Source organism: Solanum pennellii, chromosome 6, assembly GCF_001406875.1.
Source record: "Solanum pennellii chromosome 6, SPENNV200".
In the NCBI taxonomy this organism is placed as follows: domain Eukaryota; kingdom Viridiplantae; phylum Streptophyta; class Magnoliopsida; order Solanales; family Solanaceae; genus Solanum; species Solanum pennellii.
This window is the reverse complement of record NC_028642.1, coordinates 2509879-2529617: the sequence shown is the minus strand read 5'-3', so window position 1 is coordinate 2529617 and position 19739 is coordinate 2509879. Positions and strand designations below refer to the sequence as shown.

At 37.3% G+C, this 19739-nt stretch overlaps 2 protein-coding genes across 3 annotated transcripts; one reads left to right on the top strand and one right to left on the bottom strand.

Moving 5' to 3' along the window:
• The first annotated feature begins 247 nt into the window (after positions 1-247).
• Positions 248-4059, top strand: LOC107022015 (receptor-like protein Cf-9 homolog). Of its 2 annotated transcripts, none has more exons than XM_027917783.1 (2): positions 248-3712; positions 3884-4059. In XM_027917783.1, exon 1 carries the CDS (start codon positions 397-399, stop codon positions 3661-3663), a length of 3267 nt encoding a protein of 1088 aa, XP_027773584.1. In that variant the 5' UTR covers positions 248-396; the 3' UTR covers positions 3664-3712; positions 3884-4059. The 2 variants fall into 2 exon arrangements, with proteins under 2 accessions (XP_027773584.1, XP_015078204.1); XM_015222718.2 differs by having other exon boundaries at positions 249-3704.
• A 603-nt stretch (positions 4060-4662) lies between these two features.
• On the bottom strand, positions 4663-18947 carry LOC107022056 (vacuolar protein sorting-associated protein 2 homolog 3). Its single transcript, XM_015222778.2, has 11 exons — positions 18828-18947; positions 18521-18565; positions 16529-16563; positions 16291-16341; positions 16045-16149; positions 15881-15952; positions 7117-7188; positions 6928-7008; positions 6235-6270; positions 6058-6113; positions 4663-4935 (listed from the first exon to the last, which is right to left on the bottom strand). The coding sequence occupies exons 1-11, from the start codon at positions 18859-18861 to the stop codon at positions 4884-4886; spliced, it is 639 nt and encodes a 212-aa protein (XP_015078264.1). The 5' UTR covers positions 18862-18947; the 3' UTR covers positions 4663-4883.
• Between the last annotated feature and the right edge of the window lie 792 nt (positions 18948-19739).

Sequence of the window (19739 nt, the reverse complement as noted above, 5' to 3'; positions counted from 1 at the left end):
CAAAGAAAGATTGAAAAATGACTAACATTTTCTCAAAGACAAAAACAAAACATGTGAGAGAAGACATTACGAATCATCGTAACGTCTAAAACTGAGAATTGTTAGATATGGTCCACTACTGTAGAGATGAGAATTTTGAACCAAATGTATTTATACACTAAGAGTGGTCATGATCATTGTGTGATAACAAAACTATTTTGGCAACTTTGACTCAGTCCTTGGCAAAATTAGACCTCTAACACAAAACAATCCAAAAGTTTACTTGAGAATGACAACATTTTCTTCCCTGATAGCAACCAAATTAGCAAATTTGGAAAAAACGCGTGTCCTGTTGATCTTTAATTAGTATAAGTTACGTACAATATCCTATTGAATCGGAAACAATAAACTCAAACTATGATGATGGTTACTAGCAAAGCATTCTCTTCACTTCAGTTTTTCACTCTTATCTACCTCTTTACAGTTGCATTTGCTTCCACTGAGGAAGCAATTGCCCTCTTGAAATGGGAAGGAACTTTGAAGAACCAGAATAATTCCTTATTGGCTTCATGGACGCCAAATTCTAATGCATGCGAGGACTGGTATGGAGTTGTATGCTTTAATGGTAGGGTAAACACATTGAATATTACAAATTACAGTGTCATTGGTAATTTGTATGCTTTTCCGTTTTCATCTCTCCCTTTTCTCGAGAATCTTAATCTTAGCAACAACAATATCTCTGGCACCATTCCACCTGAGATTGGTAATCTCACAAATCTTGTCTATCTTGACTTGAACACCAATCAGATTTCAGGAACAATTCCACCACAAATCGGTTCACTAGCCAAGCTTCAGATCATCCGCATATTTAACAATCATTTAGATGGCTTTATTCCTAAAGAAATAGGTTACCTAAGGTCTCTTACTAAGCTATCTTTGGGTATCAACTTTCTTAGTGGTTCCATTCCTGCTTCGTTGGGGAATCTGAACAACTTGTCTAGTTTGTATCTTCACAATAATCAGCTTTCTGGCTCTATTCATGAAGAAATAGGTTACCTAAGATCTCTTAATGTCCTAGATTTGAGTGAGAATGCTCTTAATGGCTCTATTCCTGCTTCATTGGGGAATCTGAACAACTTGTCTAGGTTGTATCTTTACAATAATCAGCTTTCTGGCTCTATTCCTGAAGAAATAGGTTACTTGAGTTCTCTTACTTATCTATATTTGAGTAATAACTCTCTTAATGGATTTATTCCTGCTTCGTTGGAGAATCTGAACAACTTGTCTAGGTTGTATCTTTACAATAATCAGCTTTCTGGCTCAATTCCTGAAGAAATAGGTTACTTGAGTTCTCTTACATATCTATATTTGGGTAATAACTCTCTTAATGGATTTATTCCTGCTTCATTTGGCAATATGAGCAACTTGTCTTTTTTGCTTCTTAATAATAATTACCTTTCTGGCTCTATTCCTGCTTCATTGGGGAATCTGAACAACTTGTCTATTTTGTATCTTTACAATAATCAGCTTTCTGGCTCTATTCCTGAAGAAATAGGTTACCTAAGATCTCTTACTTACCTAGATTTGAGTGAGAATGCTCTTAATGGCTCTATTCCTGCTTCATTGGGGAATCTGAACAACTTGTCTAGGTTGTATCTTTACAATAATCAGCTTTCTGGCTCTATTCCTGAAGAAATAGGTTACTTGAGTTCTCTTACTTATCTATATTTGAGTAATAACTCTCTTAATGGATTTATTCCTGCTTCGTTGGAGAATCTGAACAACTTGTCTAGGTTGTATCTTTACAATAATCAGCTTTCTGGCTCAATTCCTGAAGAAATAGGTTACTTGAGTTCTCTTACATATCTATATTTGGGTAATAACTCTCTTAATGGATTTATTCCTGCTTCATTTGGCAATATGAGCAACTTGTCTTTTTTGCTTCTTAATAATAATTACCTTTCTGGCTCTATTCCTGCTTCATTGGGGAATCTGAACAACTTGTCTATTTTGTATCTTTACAATAATCAGCTTTCTGGCTCTATTCCTGAAGAAATAGGTTACCTAAGATCTCTTACTTACCTAGATTTGAGTGAGAATGCTCTTAATGGCTCTATTCCTGCTTCATTGGGGAATCTGAACAACTTGTCTAGGTTGTATCTTTACAATAATCAGCTTTCTGGCTCTATTCCTGAAGAAATAGGTTACTTGAGTTCTCTTACTTATCTATATTTGGGTAATAACTCTCTTAATGGACTTATTCCTGCTTCATTTGGCAATATGAGAAATCTGCAAGATCTGTTTCTCAATGATAACAATCTCATTGGGGAAATTCCTTCATATGTGTGCAATTTGACATCACTGGAAGTGTTGTATATGCCGAGAAACAATTTGAAGGGAAAAGTTCCGCAATGTTTGGGTAATATCAGTGACCTTCACGTTTTGTCGATGTCATCTAATAGTTTCAGAGGAGAGCTCCCTTCATCTATTTCCAATTTAACATCACTACAAATACTTGATTTTGGCAGAAACAATCTAGAGGGAGCAATACCACAATGTTTTGGCAATATTAGTAGCCTCCAGGTTTTTGATATGCAGAATAACAAACTTTCTGGGACTCTTCCAACAAATTTTAGCATTGGATGTTCACTGATAAGTCTCAACTTGCATGGCAATGAACTAGAGGATGAAATCCCTCGGTCTTTGGACAATTGCAAAAAGCTGCAAGTTCTTGATTTAGGAGACAATCAACTCAACGACACATTTCCCATGTGGTTGGGAACTTTGCCAGAGCTGAGAGTTTTAAGGTTGACATCGAATAAATTGCATGGACCTATAAGATCATCAGGGGCTGAAATCATGTTTCCTGATCTTCGAATCATAGATCTTTCTCGCAATGCATTCTCGCAAGACTTACCAACGAGTCTATTTGAACATTTGAAAGGGATGAGGACAGTTGATAAAACAATGGAGGAACCAAGTTATGAAAGATATTACGATGACTCGGTGGTAGTTGTGACAAAGGGATTGGAGCTTGAAATTGTGAGAATTTTGTCTTTGTATACAGTTATCGATCTTTCAAGCAACAAATTTGAAGGACATATTCCTTCTGTCCTGGGAGATCTCATTGCGATTCGTGTACTTAATGTATCTCATAATGCATTGCAAGGCTATATACCATCATCTCTTGGAAGTTTATCTATAGTGGAATCACTGGACCTTTCGTTTAACCAACTTTCGGGAGAGATACCACAACAACTTGCTTCTCTTACGTTTCTTGAATTCTTAAATCTCTCCCACAATTATCTCCAAGGATGCATCCCTCAAGGACCTCAATTCCGTACCTTTGAGAGCAATTCATATGAAGGTAATGATGGATTACGTGGATATCCAGTTTCAAAAGGTTGTGGCAAAGATCCTGTGTCAGAGAAAAACTATACAGTGTCTGAGCTAGAAGATCAAGAAAGCAATTCTGAATTTTTCAATGATTTTTGGAAAGCAGCTCTGATGGGCTATGGCAGTGGACTGTGTATTGGCATATCCATAATATATATCTTGATCTCGACTGGAAATCTAAGATGGCTTGCAAGAATCATTGAAGAACTGGAACACAAAATTATCGTGCAAAGGAGAAAGAAGCAGCGAGGTCAAAGAAATTACAGAAGAAGAAATAATCGCTTCTAGACAAGTTACCAATACAGAAAGATTTGATTTCAGAACTTCAGGTATTCAAGCTAAGCTCTAAAACTTATCTTTTTTAGTTAATTCTAACAAACTAATATATGGTTTTTGTTATCAACAAATACTTATTAACGCTTGATATAAATTGCTAGTAATCAGTTGGAAGTGTGATATATAACAAAGGCTAAAAATTTATAGTTGTGTGACTCTCTTATTTTTTCAGATTTTCAGGTGCCAAGAATAAAAAGATGTTGGAGTAATGGATTCGGTTCTTCCTATGTTGCAGCTTATGATTGTTGGATTTGATTTTTAGTTTTATAAGCTTTTCTTCAGTTGGGAAAATGTAATATTATGAATTTTGATGATATACAATAAATGTTGTGTGTATTGAATGATGTGTATGCATTTCTCCGATCAATAATACTCACCTCAAAGAATCTAAGAGAGCTGAATGAAATGAGGAAGATATTTAGCGCACGATAGAAGAGATAGAACATACAAAGAAGAGTACATAACAACCTTGGGCTTAACTGGTTATCTCACACCCCAAAGCTGGTTATTATGGAGGGAAAGGCCAAGTTTTATTTTTAGATATGGGGAGCCTTGGCGTGCTGGTAAGGTTGTAGTGGATAAGGTAACTTCTCCTGTTAATGAATTGAATGATCATAGCAGAGATGTGTTTAAAATTTCTGTTGTATTAGTTTGTAATATTTGGAGGTCTTAAATTGAACAGATGCACATCTGTTCGTGAAAGAGCATGACTATTCTTATAAGTCAACTCTCAAGTTCTATAAATATAAGGACTCCTAAAGTAGCATAAGAAAAAACTGCAGTATACTAAGGCACTGTTGGATCCTGAAGGGAATTGCTTGTAACCCCCTAAACAACATACGTTATATTGGTGGGGTGTAGAAGGTACCCAGTGAAATAATCTAGGTTTGCATAGGTTGCTCTGCAAACAACAATTATTAAACAAAATCCACACACACTAGCACATGAGAGTAAAAAACTTAATGACGAGATGAAAGAAACTCACGCCAAGATGGACTTTATCAAACAACAAATACATTGTTTGTACCTTTTGGACAACCATTTATCACTCAAAGAAGATCAAGGATTGATGCATTACATCGTTCTTGGAACAAAATTATGTACATAAAACTTACAGGAATCATGTTTTGTGTGTGGTAAAACTCCATAAGGACTAGTCCAAGATACTGAGATCAAGGATTTCTAAGTGCAGCCAATCTCTTCTCCAGTTCATCGATCCCCGAACTGCCAGCACGAAAGCACAACAACAAAATGTACATGAGCGAGTTACTGAGATCAAAGAGCATGAAAAAGGCACTTCATACTAATATGATAACTTCATACTAATATGATACAATTATTTACAGGAAGAAAAGAAAAATAGAAAACCGAACCGCAACATACTTTATCTATTAACGAGCAGTGCACTCAAGATAACTAGTATTTTTGCTCGAGGATACAGTAGTACTTGAGTCAAATTTAGATCATCATTTACCATTATTGCCTAGTTATAATAGTTCCTATTATGTATTCCGTTTTTAGTCTCTTAACTCTCCTTCTCAATTTTTTAAAGTAGCTCAGACAAAGTTGGCTACAATTTTTGTGGTTTTAATTGTTTCACCAAATTGGTAAGTTTGAACAGCCAAGAGCTTGTTAAAGATTACAGTCAATTTGTTGAGCTTGGTGAAATGAAACTGATAGCTCAGATCAACGGCTCCAACACCAAGATAGTTGAGTGAAGACTAGCACGGCTTTAACCTGGCTCGCAATTTCTAGCGAAGGACGCATGTTAGTGAAACCTAGCCCGGTAGGTTCTTCCTGTTTCAAATAACTGAGAAATATGTTGTTTCTAGCTTTAAACTTGGTGGATATTCGAGCCTCTTCCCACTATCCTTCTCCATTAAAATACCAAACTTAATTCACCAACAGAATTTGAACTCATGTTGTGTGCCTATCACACATTCTTCTTTGTTACACTACCTTTATTGTTAAACCAAAGCCCTCTTAGCCAAAACATTTTTTTTGGAACTGTGGTATCCGTGTCAGATTGCATGCACCTCGACTAATTCCACGAGATTCCTGTCACCTCCCTCCACTAACATGTATCATGTCACTCTGTCCACCAAAGCTAGAACAGATGGGAAGAGATTACCTAGTGTTTTTGTCTCTGTCGGGATTTGAACTTGAGACTTAAAGGTATTCAAACCACATGATTGACCAGTAGGCCAAAACCTTGGGTGCACTTACTTGTTTATTTATTTATTTACTATTGGCTCCATAGGTTTATCTCTCAAACAAGCATGTGAGTGAAGGAAAAGGGAAATAAAGTAAGAAAAAAAACCATATCAAAAGAAAATGAAGACGAACCTGCTTGATTCCTCAGTCCTTTTTCCAGCAATTTTTCCCTTGGGAGCCGCTGACAACTGTCCATATTAAAACACAGGATATTCAATTTTACACGGTAATTGTCGGATTCCAACTCATTTCCTTCTTTTAAGTGAGAATACTGCTAGTTCCAATCTGAACCAATAATGAAAAACTAACCTGTGAGGCAACATCAATTCCAATTTCATCAAGGACCTGCAAAAATAAGACTGAGTTAATGTGCAAGAATCTGTTAAGTAGGTGGGACCATGTGTATACAACTTTTTTCTTCGGTAACAGTGAATGTGTATAGAAATTTAGTATATACATAATTTAATGCACTTCAATAATTGTTTGATTTCAAGCAAGAATATTCCACATTCAATCGTCATCCCATTTTCAATGAAAACACATATGCAATATACGGTGCAAAACTCCATCACCATTTGAATCTGAGATCCTAAATACACTCTACTGAACCTCTAAACAATTAAAAAGGTCCAAAATATATCCCATCGCAGTTTCCACCTTTAGAGCGAGGGACATATTTGGACCTTTTTTATTTCAGGAGTATATTTGTGATCAATATAACGTTGGGGGCTTTTATGAGCTGATAGATTAGCGAATGACATATATAAGACATATCAGAAATGTTAGGGGCATTTTTTGCCATTTTCCATAAAAGAATCCAGAATAATGCATTCTATAAAGAAGACAATGATCATGCAGACACCCATAATGACAGCAATCAGTACTTAATGGATATTTTCAATTAAATCAACTACAAAGATAGCATAAAGTAAATACACATTGCTTGGTGCATGTCCACTAACTATTTTCAGTCATTACAAAATGGGGATTTTAAAAGCATACCTGATTTGTCAAATCTTCAGTTTCCTCTTCTGCTTCGTCATCATCTATAGCATCATCTATGGCATCTGACATCATTTCAGTCTACATATACGAACACCATATTAATGAGTTGACTTCTAATAATCTGAGTGGACATGAAGGAGCTATGATTTTATTTTAAAATCAGTAATAATGTGCAATCAGTCTTACCGTCATATCCAATTGAGCTGATTGCTTCTGGAAATCTTGCATCACCTTCGCTTGCTTTGCAGGGTCCATTTGCTGCATTGAGTCAACTAATAATAGTTAAAATTTAGAAGGAATGATGGTGACTTCACATACAACACAAATGCCATGTTTTAATGAGTAATATGAAAATAAACAAAATAATGGAGGTAACAAGAAAAAGGAACAAAGAGAAGAGGAGTCGAGAAACACGAAAGGATCAAATTGCTAGTCCCAATATAACCCACATCTTTAATTTATCCACAAAGACCTAAGAGGGTTCAAGAGAACACGAAGTAGCGTCCCACCAACAACAACATACCTAGTGTAATCTCACTGAAGAGTGCAGGAACCCTCTCATCATGAGATCCATCTCCATGTATATGAAGATGAACACAACAACAACATACCTAGTGTAATCCCACAAATGGTGTCTGGGGAGGGTGGGGTATACGCAAAGCTTACACCTACCTTTGTGGGTAGAGAGGTTGTTTCTGATGCACCATTGGCTCAAGAAAGATAATTTTTCAAAGAAGTGAAAGCATAAAAAAGTTACGATGAAATAATAAAGACAAAGAAGTTCTGACATCAAATAGTAAAGAAAACCAAAGAACAAGAAACAACAACAGTAATAAAATAAAATTGGAGAATAAGATAATGCTAGCACAATAGTGTGATAATACTGGCCAATAAGTCCCATTGGAGGAGTTTACAAAGTGTTTGCCAAGCTCCTGGTAGAGAGAATGAAGGTGGTAATTAGCAAGCTAGTCAACAGGCATCAAACAGCCTTCATCCAGGGGAGACAAATTCTAGATGCAGCCCTAATAGCAAGTGAATGTGTTGATTCAAGGATCAAAGGTGAAACCCTAGGGATCATGTGTAAGCTTGATATTGAGAAGGCTTATGATCATGTGGATTGCAAGTTTCTTCTCAATATTTTGAAACAAATGGGGTTTGGAGAAAAATGGTTGAAGTGGATAGAATTTTGTATTAAAACTGTTCGGTTCTCTATTTTGGTGAATGGAGAACCTATTGGTTTTTTTCCCTCAGAAAGAGGACTGAGGACTGAGACAAGGTGATCCTCTTTCTCCTTTCCTTTTCATTTTAGCTATGGAAGGACTAAATAGTATGGTGAGGGTAGCCACTCAAAAGAACTGGCTAAAAGGTTTCAAGGTGGGCAACCAAGCTGGAGTAGATGTACAGATTTGTCATCCTCTATGCAGATGATACTATGATCTTTTTGTGAGGCCAAGGAAGAGCAGGTATGTTTCATCAGGGGGCTTTCTGTGAATTGGAGGAAGAGTAGTATGTTCCAAGTTAAAGATGTATCTAATATTCAATGCCTGGCAAATATTTTGAGTTGCAAAGTAGAAAATCTGCCAACTGCATACCTGGGGATGCCACTGGGTAACACCCACAAAGAGTTAGAGATATGGGATGGAGTAGTGGAAAAAAAAAATTATGTCGAAATGCTTCGAGATATGTTTAACAGTTCTACCAATTAAAAAAAAAATTCTCCCAGGCCCGGAATCCAATGTAATTTTTAAATCAACTCCCAACCTTTATCCCCTCCGGCAATCCTTCTGATCACCGGAATCCTCCCTCCCTCTTCCTTTTCTGACAATCTCCTTCCACCAAAGCCTCTAACAGACACCCGCGACTCAAGCCCAAAAAGACCCATCACCAGAAAGTCTCCCACGCACCTGCACGCGCTACCACTTCTTGTCAGACCCCGACGTCACGCGCAACACACGCCGGCGCGTGAGTTGACAAAAATCAGATCTTTTCCTTTTTCTTGGTTCGATCCAGGCCACAAGGGCTCTCACCTCCCGCTCCGCTTTAGTTTAAAACACTTTCTTTTCTTTTCTTCTAATTTCTGGACGGAGATGGATAACAGAGTCTTTTTCAAATTAAGGGGCAAGTCTTTGACTTAACTGATACTAAGCTAGCTTCAGATTCTAGGTTTGAATGGGTGGAGAGTGTTGGACGGTATGTGAGAAGAATGGAGTTGAGTAGAGTAGCTCTACAATGGATATGCAGAAGATTTAATGAAGCTTCAGAAATCAAAGGAAAATCCTTCAAAACTTGGAGATGCAGAGATTTAACTACTCTTATTTATTGCTTTTTTTTTAAACAGATAACTTTGTATTCACACCAGAGCTCATCAAGGAATTGATGAGGAGGGATTTACAAGGATGATGCAGCAATCTGCCTTAGGTCGGTAGTGTTGGGGGATGAAGAAAACAACATGCCTATGGTTATTTTTGACACTGAAGGGGCAGAAATTATTTCAACAGAAACTGATAAGATAAATCTTCATCAGGGCAACTGTTCTAATGAGCAAACTACAGTATTTGAAGACCCTCTTCCTCTTCAAATTAATGATAGTCTCTCACAACAAGAAATCAAAGACAAAGCTTCTCTTTGGGTACATTCTAATGTACTCAAACTCAAACTCGATCAACTTTTTGGGGTTGCTTTTGAAGGATGTGATAAGGCGGCTTTTGATCTATTTCTGAGAATTGATCAAAAGAGGGGGGATTTGAGGCAGAAGGTGGAGACAACACCAATCAAAGCAAAGAACACAATCCCTAAGGAGATAAGAAATTTGGAATTTCATGTTAAGTTTAAAGAAGGGGAATCAAGAAACAAGGGGAGAATAACAAACACAAATTTCCAATGAAAGTCAAAATCCTTTCTTGGAATGTAAGGGGGGTAAATGGAGAAGAAAAAAGGGGGACAGTTAGGAGATTATTCCAACATTTGGGGGCTGATATTTATGTTCTGGTTGAAACAAAATTGGGAGGATCAGAGGTGAATGTTTTCAAACAATTATGGCAAAATAGATGGATGGGGGAATTTCATTTGGATGCTATAGGCAGAAGTGGTGGCATCGTAGTGATGTGGGATAAACGGGTGTGGAGAGGAGAGTTGGTAATAGCTGCAAACCAAATGGTGACCTGCAAGTTTGAAGGCATTAATCAGGCATTCACATGGTTCCTTTCAGCTGTGTATGCCTCGTGTGATCCAATAACTAGAAGAGAACTTTGGCAAGAATTCATCAACATCAAAGAACTGTGTAATGGGACTTGGGTAGCGTGTGGAGATTTTAATGCTACAAGTACCCAAATGAAAGATCAGAAGGGCATAAGAATTACTTCACCAATGACTGAATTCTCTGATTGGATTAATGAGATGGAGTTCATCGACCCTCCTTTATTTGGGGGGTCTTTTACCTGGAAAAGGAGGGACAATCACATGTCTGCTTCCAGAATTGATAGGTTTTTATTCTCTCCCCAGTGGGATGAGACCTTCACACGGATAAAACAGAGCATGCTTCCCAAAATAGGTTCTGATCACAATCCAATTTTGCTCGATTGCGGAGATTTAAATTTGAAGAAGTCTTACTTCAAGTTTGAACAATGGTGGTTAAGGGTGGAGGGTTTCGCAGACAAAGTTAAAGATTGGTGGGCATCTTTTAATATCACGGGTACCGGCTCTGATGTCCTAGCCACCAAGTTGAGGATGCTAAAGGGGAAGCTAAAAGAACGAAAACGGGAGAATAGGAACAATTGGAATCAGAGAAAAGAGGAAATCTTAAATCAGTTGTCAATTTTAGAAAAGACTCAAGAGTCGAGATTACTATCAGAGGATGAATTACTTCAGAAAGTACACCTCTCAATGGAGTTTGAAGATGTTACAAAAAACGAGGAAATAGCTTGGAGGCAGAGGTCTAGAATAAACTGGCTCAAACACGGAAACAAAAATACCAAGTATTTTCACCGGACGGCTACAGCTCATAAAAGATTCAACACCATTGACAAGCTGATGGTTGAAGGGGTTACAGTAACAGATTAAGAAGAAATTAAAGGAACTATAATCAATTACTATCAAAATCTTTACAGAGAAACAGAACAATGGAGGCCAGAATTTAAAGTACAGGGAGCGGAAAGCATTACACAAGAGGAAAATGTATGGCTGCAGAGGCAATTTGAGGAAGAGAAAAATTTTAATTGCATAAAAGCATGTGCTAGTGATAAGGCCCCCGGATCAGATGGCTTTCCGATGAGTTTTTTCCAAAACTTCTTGGAGATACTGAAGACAGACTTCACTTCATGAATGCAGTGAGACAATTTCATGAAAGACATGAAATAGAGAAGAGTCTCAATGCCACCTATTTGGCTCTAATCCCAAAAAAGACAGGAGCTTTGGAACTTAGGGATTTCAGACCCATCAGTCTCATTAGTGGAGTGTACAAGGTTTTTGGCAAGCTGTTGGCAGAGAGATTAAACAAAGTGATAAGCAAATTAGTGAATAATCACCAAATGGCCTTCATTCAAGGAAGACAAATTATGGATGTCGCGTTAATAGCAAGTGAGTGTGTAGACTCAAGGATTAAAGGAGAAATCCCACGAATCATGTGCAAGCTTGATGTAGAAAAGGCATATGCTCATGTCAAATGGGAGTTTCTACTTAATATACTGAGGCAGATGGGGTTTGGAGACAAATGGCTTAAATGGATAGGATTTTGCATCAAAACTGTTAGGTTCTCCATACTTGTTAATGGAGAACCTGCTGGTTTTTTTCCTTCTGATAGAGGTTTACGACAAGGAGACCCTCTCTCCCCTTTCCTTTTTATTTTAGCTATGGAGGGTCTTAACAGTATGATTAGAGTGGCCAATCAGAAGGACTAGATAAAGGGTTTCAACATTGGTAATCAGTCAGGGGTCAATTTGCAGATAAGTCACCTTTTATATGCAGACGACATACTAATATTTTGCGATGCAAAGGCTGAACAAGTTAGTTACATTAGAGTTGTTTTTAGTGATTTTTGAGGTCGTCTTCAGACTAGCTGTGAACGGGGGAAAAAGCAGCATCTTCCAAGTCAAGGAAGTGGCAAATATTCAGATGTTGGCAAGCATCTTGCAATGCAAGATAGAGCACTTACCAACTACTTACCTGGGAATGTCTTTGGGGAATAATCATAAGGAGCTGGTGATTTGGGATGGAATCATTGAGAAGACAGAGAAGAGGTTGGCTAACTGGAAGGCAAACTATCTATCTCTGGGAGGACGAGTCACTCTGATCAATTCGGTCCTAGATGCGTTGCCTACATATGTTATGTCTCTTTTCCCTTTACCAGCAAAGGTAGAAGAGAGGTTGGATAAATTGAGGCGTGATTTCCTATGGTCGGGGAACAAAGAAGGAAAAAAATACACTTAGTTAAATGGCAGACAGCCTTACAACAAAGCAACAAGACAGGGGTCTTGGCATAAAAAATCTGAGGGTCCAGAACAAAAGTCTACTTTCTAAATGGCTTTGGAGATTTGTGGTTGAAGATCAGGCATTATGGAGAAGAGCAATTCTCAACAAGTATGGGCAAAACCGAGGAGTGGATGTCTAACGTAATAGATAGCACGTATAGGGTATCAGTTTGGAGATCAATCAGAAATTTATGGGATAGTCGAAAGAAGAATTTGGTGGTCAAGGTGGGAGAGGGTAAAAAAGTTTTTTTTTTTGGAAGGACAAGTGGATTGGATAAGAGTGTCTAACACGGTTTTCCCCGATCTCTTCTCGTTTTGCACCAATCCTGAGGCTAAAATTTCTGAGATTTGATCTCCTCAGGGATGGAACCTCACCTTCAGGAGAAATCTAAATGATTGGGAAGTGGATAGAATTGCTGAACTGCTACTCAAATTGGGTGAATTCACGGGCCTTATTACAGAAGCAGATGGTATAAGATGGAAACATGACTCTGATGGCAAGTTCTCTGTACGTAGATTGTATAGGAGAGAGGACATGACTCACTCTGGGGGAATTCATGGTCCATGGAAACAAATATGGGAGGGCAACACCCCAACCAAGGTGAAATGCTTCACCTGGTTGGTCACCAGAAGGGCATGTCTCACTCAGGAGAAACTCAGAAAAAGAGGCTTCCAGATTGTCTCCAGATTTTCTTTTGTCATGAGAAGGAAGAAACACTTATTCCTACACTGCAGGGTTACTATTCAGATGTGGCGCATGGTATACATCATTTCTCAAGAGCCTTGGGTGATGCCAGAACATACTGCTGATCTTTTGAGCTGCTGGAAGAAGAGGGGGGGAACAAGACACAAAAAAGATGGTGGTCTATAGTACCAGCTTGTGTCTGGTGGGCAATTTGGAGAGAAAGAAATCTTAGGTGTCATGAGATATTACTAACACTACGTAGAAAGTTAAAGAAAATTGCATTAATATGTTTCTTTTTTGGTGTAAAGAAGAGGGTATAGAAGTAGCAGAACAGTTGGTAGATTTCTTAGGATCAATGTAATTATGGTTTTAGCTTGTAATTTTTTGGAGGTAGCCAGCATACCCTTAATGCTGAAGAATACAACTTTAACAATCAAAAAAAAAGAGAGAAAAAATTAGCCACCTGGAAGACCCAATATCTTTCCTTCGTAGGAAGAATTACATTGACCAATGCAGTCCTGGATGCCCTACCAACTTATGTTATGTCCCTTTTACCCCTACCTGCGAAAGTGGAGGAGAGATTGGATAAATTGAGGAAGTTCCTCTGGTTGGGTAACAAGGAAGGAAAAGGTATTCACCTGGTCAAATGGCAAACTGTACAACTAAGTAAGAAAGCTGGTGGGCTGGGTGTTAAGAACTTGGGGCTGCAAAACATATGTCTTTTATCAAAATGGTTGTGGAGGTTTGGTAAAGAGGATCATGCTCTTTGGAAGGATGTTATCATCAGCAAATACGAACAGACTGAGCAATGGACAGCCAACACTGTGACTAACACTTATGGGGTCTCAGTTTGGAGAACTATCAGAAATTTGTGGCCTAGATTGTCCGGGAGCATAGGTTATAAGGAGGGTGAAGGGACTCAAATTCTATTCTGGAAAGACAAATGGATCAGCCAGAACTCCCTCATGGAGGATTTTCCAGATTTACTTTTCCTTCTGTGACAGTCCTGAAGCATCCATTGCTGAGATCTGGACTAACCAAGGATGGAATATCATCTTTAGGAGGCTTCTAAATGACTGGGAGATTGAGAGTGTGGCCAGCCTACTGCAAAGGTTGTATGATTTCTCTGGTTTAAATACCAGCCCTGATACAATCAAATGGAGACACGATAGGGATGGAGAATTTTCAGTCGGAAGATTATACAGAAGAAATCTGATCTCACAACCTAGGAACATCCCTGGACCTTGGAAACAAATATGGAAATCTAATATCCCTACCAAGATTAAGCGTTTCACATGGAAGGTATGTAGAAGAGCATGTCTCACTTAGGAGAAACTGAAAACGAGAGGTTTTGAGATTGTCTCAAGGTGCTTCTTTGCAAGGAAAAGGAGGAAATAAATAACCATTTGTTCCTCCATTGTAGAGTGACTTCTCAGGTGTGGTATATGTTTCTTAATCTCATCCAAAAACCATGGGTGATGCCTGAGCATACGGCAGATCTTCTAACCTGCTGGATGAGAAGAGGTGGGAGTAAAAATCAGAAAAAATGGTGGAGCCTAGTTCCTTCTTGCATATGGTGGTCAGTCTGGAAGGAAAGAAACAATAGATGTTTTGAGAATATTACTAATCCAATGCAGAAAGTAAAAGAAAACTACATTAATACTTTATATCTTTGGTGTAAAGAAGAGGGTATAGATGAGGTAGAACAGCTAGTAGACTTCTTAGGCTATCCGTAATTACAATTACTTGCACTGTAATTAAAGAAACAATTGATGTTTTGAGAATATTACTAATCCAATGCAGAAAGTAAAACAAAACTACATTAATACTTTATATCTTTGGTGTAAAGAAGAGGGTATAGATGAGGTAGAACAGCTAGTAGACTTCTTAGGCTATCCGTAATTACGATTACTTGCACTGTAATTTTTTTGACATTGCTGAGGAATACAACTTTACCTTGCTAAAAAAAATAGTGACAATACTGGCAAGGGAGTAGATAGGTGCTCCAGGCTTGACCCATGCTCTACCATTGGAAAGGGAGAGATCGCTCGACTACATACTAACCATATACCCTAATCTTTGACCTCCATGCTCTCCTTTCTAGGGTCATGTCCTCGTTAGCTCAAATGTGTCTTGTCGTGTCGAATCACCTCTCCCCAATTCTTCCTCGGCCTACCTCTCCTTAGACCTATCATTGTCAACCTCTCGCACCTCCTCATTGGGGCGTTGTGCTTCTCTTCACAAGCCTAAACCATCTCTGACTCGCTTCTCGCATTGTATCCTGCATGGAGGCCATCCCACCTTATCCCGTATATTTATTCCAAACCTTGTCCCTCCTAGTATGCCTAAACATTCATCAAAAGCATCCTCATTTATTCTACCTTCACCATCTGAATGTGAGAGTTCTTGATAGGACAACACTCAACCACGTACAACAAGGCTGGGCTAACAACCGCTCTATAGAACCTACCTTTAAGTCTCAGTGACACATTTTTATTCCATAAAACGCTAGGTCCGAGCTTCCATTTCATCCACCATGCTCCAATATGATGCGAGACAACCTCGTCGGTCTCCCCATTTCCTTGAATTATAGCCACGTGCGTATGAAGATGAGTTAATATTTCATTCTGTTTTTAAGAATAAAAACAACAGAGATTTTTTTTTATGTTTCATTCTCTCATACAACAACAAACCCAGTGCAGTCCCAAAAGTGGGTTTAGGAAGGATAGAGTGTATGCAGATCTCTCAAACAAACAAATGGAAATATTAAATTAGATATCATGATCTTTGGACATCAAACCTTATTCATAGCAGTCATAGCCTTAGTGGCTCCTTTCATGCCTGCAGCAACCGAAGATTGGGCAGATATTGCCTGCAATGGGCATTAAGCTTTTCAAATGCATCCGTAAAAGAGGAATGAGGAACTGAAATCAGTAAGCATGTAACATGAACTTGGAGGAGTACCTGTGTGTGAGTCGCTATACCTCTCATTTGAGCCCGACTACCTTGCAAGTTGGCTATTTGCTGTCTAAGCCTGATTAACTGACGTGCTAGAACTTTTGTTGCTGTCTGAAAATGCAGAGAGAAAAGCAGATGACACATGAGTTCCAAATGATATGGTACCATCTGAGTATTCAGCTGTTACTTAAGCAGCAACACGATAAATTACAATTGCTAATTAAGTCTCCAGGGATGATGCTCGAGACCCACCTCATTTCCAGTTTTAGCAGTCCTTTTTATTTCAGCAACAAGTTTTTTTTCCTGTTCCATGAAAGAAAGAAATAAAAATATCTCTTAATGATGTGATATCATGTGAAGAACCATAAGTAAAGTAAGTGTGATATATATGAAAAGTTTACTAGCTCTAAAATCGCAAAAAAAAGTGTATCTCATGAACACACACTATGCACTTTCAAGAACAGTCATCAGAAACAAGATCTGGACATACCTCTGATTGTAAAGCCGAAATTTCCTTCTCAATACCTACATCGCAATATTAAAACTAAATTAAATTGCTCAACAGTTACTTACAAGAAGCACTTGCAAACCAAAAAGAAAATTGTGGATATCAGTGTGATGATCTTCCTAACTTGCTCTCTATCCAGTTCACCAACATGTTAAAGCTAACATAAAGTTGCCCAAGTAGAACGGATGGCATATGTATATTCATTTGAAAGAAATGGGTAATGAAAGAAATTTGTCCATAGTTACAAAAAATGTGTGAGCCAATCCAGGCAGTGGACAATTTAGTTCCCCTCATCCCCAAAGATACTTTGCACAAGAATCTAGCAACACACAATTAAAGACATTACAGTATACCCCAATCTCTAGTAGACACAATAATGAATTTCCTAAATGCAATCGGTAATCCATCCTAAACAAAGATCAAGAACATCTTTTACATCCTTGCGCAAGTAGAAAGGCCTTGGTTGAACGTAATAACACTGTTGTGGCACCCAAGGGTGTGGCCTAGTGGTCAATGAAGTGGGTTGAAAACCATGAGTCTCAGGTTCACTTCCCAGAGGAGGCAAACAACTAGGTGATTTCTTTCTTATCTATCCAAGCCTTGGTGGATAGAGTAGTACATGTGCTAGTGCCATGTAGAATTAATCAAGGTGTGTGCAATGCCAAGACACTATGGTTATCCAAAAAAAATATTTAGAACGTTTGTCATTTATGATACAAGTAGCTATTGCAGAAGACACTTAATAAAAACTGGAGCATCTTATTATACAAGGTATATCAGGCCAATTTAAACAAAGATTCAAAAAGACTAACTCTTGTTTGGAAGACCTTCCAAAGGCTTTCGTATGTGTGGATATTGAGATCAATAAACTTGTTAAATCCTCTGCCAGTGAGTTACTCTATTTACTTCCTAAGCCTGTAGAGTTACTGTTTATCTCACTTGTATACCTCAGGTTTACAAAAACTTTACTTTCTTTTCTGATTGGAATTAATAATACTTTCTGTCAACTATCCAAACCTATATTGGCATAGCTCATAAAGCCCCCACAATATCATCTAGTACCAATGACCTAACAATTTAATATCATATCAACTGTGTCTCAATCCAAACTATGCAGGGTACAATATGAGTTCCTCGTATTTAGAGCATTCACATCATAGTTTTGACTATTTTTACATTGGTCATGCATCAACCAACTGCAAGTCTCTTCCTTTTACAACTATGTAATGGTCTAATGTATTCCAAAAAAAAAAAAGTTACAGCGAGAATGAAATGCAAAGGTCGAATATGATAAATACAATTCAAATACTACCTTGCCCCTTATATTTTTTCTCATCATTCTACACATTATCAAATTATGGAAAAGGTGAAGAAAAGGCCAATGATAAATGAAATAAAATTAGAACAACTAATCACGGAAGTTATAACAATTGAGGTAATGCAGCTTCAGACAGACAATATTTAAAGATAGTGTGTACCTTTCAACATATGAATTTACTATAACATATATATATATATGGTGGAAGATGTAGTTTATTAACAACAGGTTAACCCGAACCAACTATTTGGATACAGAACATGGATATATATATGTGTGTCTTTTGTGTGTGTTTAACCACTAAAATTTCAACAATATTCCCTCCATTTCAATCTGTTTGTCTTACTTTCTTCCAAGTCAGTCCTTTTCAAAAAAAAAAAAGTCTCTTTCGGCAACTCTTCAATTCTAACTTTTCACGTGGCATATATCATTGTATTCTAACTGAAACAAAAGGAGTATTATATTCCCAACCATAATTTCAGAAGTCGAATAAGTTATGTGTACGAATATTAAAGACAAAAACCCGTCAAATTTAAATCTTTGATTCACTTCTGCACATATACATATAGTTCAATTTCGAGACAATGGATGTCCTATGAACTCAATGTATCTTGTTTCCAGGGGAAAGGAGGAACAAAAGTTTAAAATAGTTTTACCTCTGGTGGCATGAGTCAGTTCTCTTCTACTCTCCCTAAGCGCCTCTGTCATAAAAAAAAAATCAAATCTTTAGCTCAATATTATGAATGATCAAACACCAAGAATCATAAAAACTCAATTTTTTTTAAGAGGTTCCAACAATCAATCAACTAAACCTCAATCCCACAAAATGGGGTCTGGTGAGGAGGGTAGAGTGTACCCCCCCTACCTCAAGATAACCCCAAATCAGTATTCTAAGGCAACAATAACATAAACAAACAAACAAAAAATTGACTTTTGATGAAATTTAGAAGTTAAAAATCGAACCTTTGGCATTGGGTTTCTTGGAAAAGATGTTCATATTGATTAAATCAAACAACAAGTATTAAAATTATGGAAAATTGGGATTCTGAGTCTTCTGATAATTGGGAGAGAAGAATGGATGCTGCAAGGAATTTGTACCTTTTCATATTTTTAACTCAAGCAGACGACAAGTATTTTTTTTTCTTCCAAAGCCCCCAAAAGTTTTGGTTATTATATTAGTAAGCCACAAAATTCAAGGTGCATCAATTTGGTAGTCGGTTAGAATTATGCTATAAATTTTCTATATAAAAATTTATATATATACTCCCTCCGTCACATATTAGATAGACATTTTTCTAAAAATATTTATCCAATACTCCCTTCGTCCTTAATTATTTATCTATTTTTCCTTTTTTAATTGTCCCTAATTACTTGTTTATTTTGACAAATTAAGAAGAAAAAAAAATTTTACCTATTATAATCTCAGTTAATTAGTTTTAAAAACGTAGAATTTCTTGAAAATCTTAAGTTTTCATAATTAATAGAGCTAAATTAATAAACTTATTATGTCAATAATTATTTTCTTACTATTATTTGCAAAAAAAATATTTTCTTGCTTCAATAGTAAAAATTATACTGATTTTGTTATTGTTGAATATATACGCCTCATCTCTTTCAAACCCATATTTTTTTTAATATAAAACTTTAGTCAATTGATACTATAATGAATCTGTTGTTCTTTCCTTATTTGGAACACGGTGCATTTAATCAAAACGGTTGTATTACATCAAGATGTCGATTTATTTTCACCCAATGAAATGGACACCAACGATGAGCACGTTAGCATAAATCGCGCATTAACTGGAACTCCCATTACACCTAAGGTCAACTTCAATTCACCAAACTAGGATTCATCTCGTGTAGTCATTATAATAT

Bases quoted from the DNA above. Each gene is read 5' to 3' on its own strand.
- LOC107022015 (XM_027917783.1), top strand. From the start codon at position 397: ATGATGATGGTTACTAGCAAAGCATTCTCTTCACTTCAGTTTTTCACT.
- LOC107022056 (XM_015222778.2), bottom strand. From the start codon at position 18,861: ATGAACATCTTTTCCAAGAAACCCAATGCCAAAG. The intron at 16,564-18,520 runs GTAAAACTATTT...ATTGCGATGTAG, and splicing joins ACTGACTCATGCCACCAGAG to GTATTGAGAAGGAAATTTCG. The intron at 7,189-15,880 runs GTTTGATGTCCA...GACTCAATGCAG, and splicing joins CTATGACTGCTATGAATAAG to CAAATGGACCCTGCAAAGCA.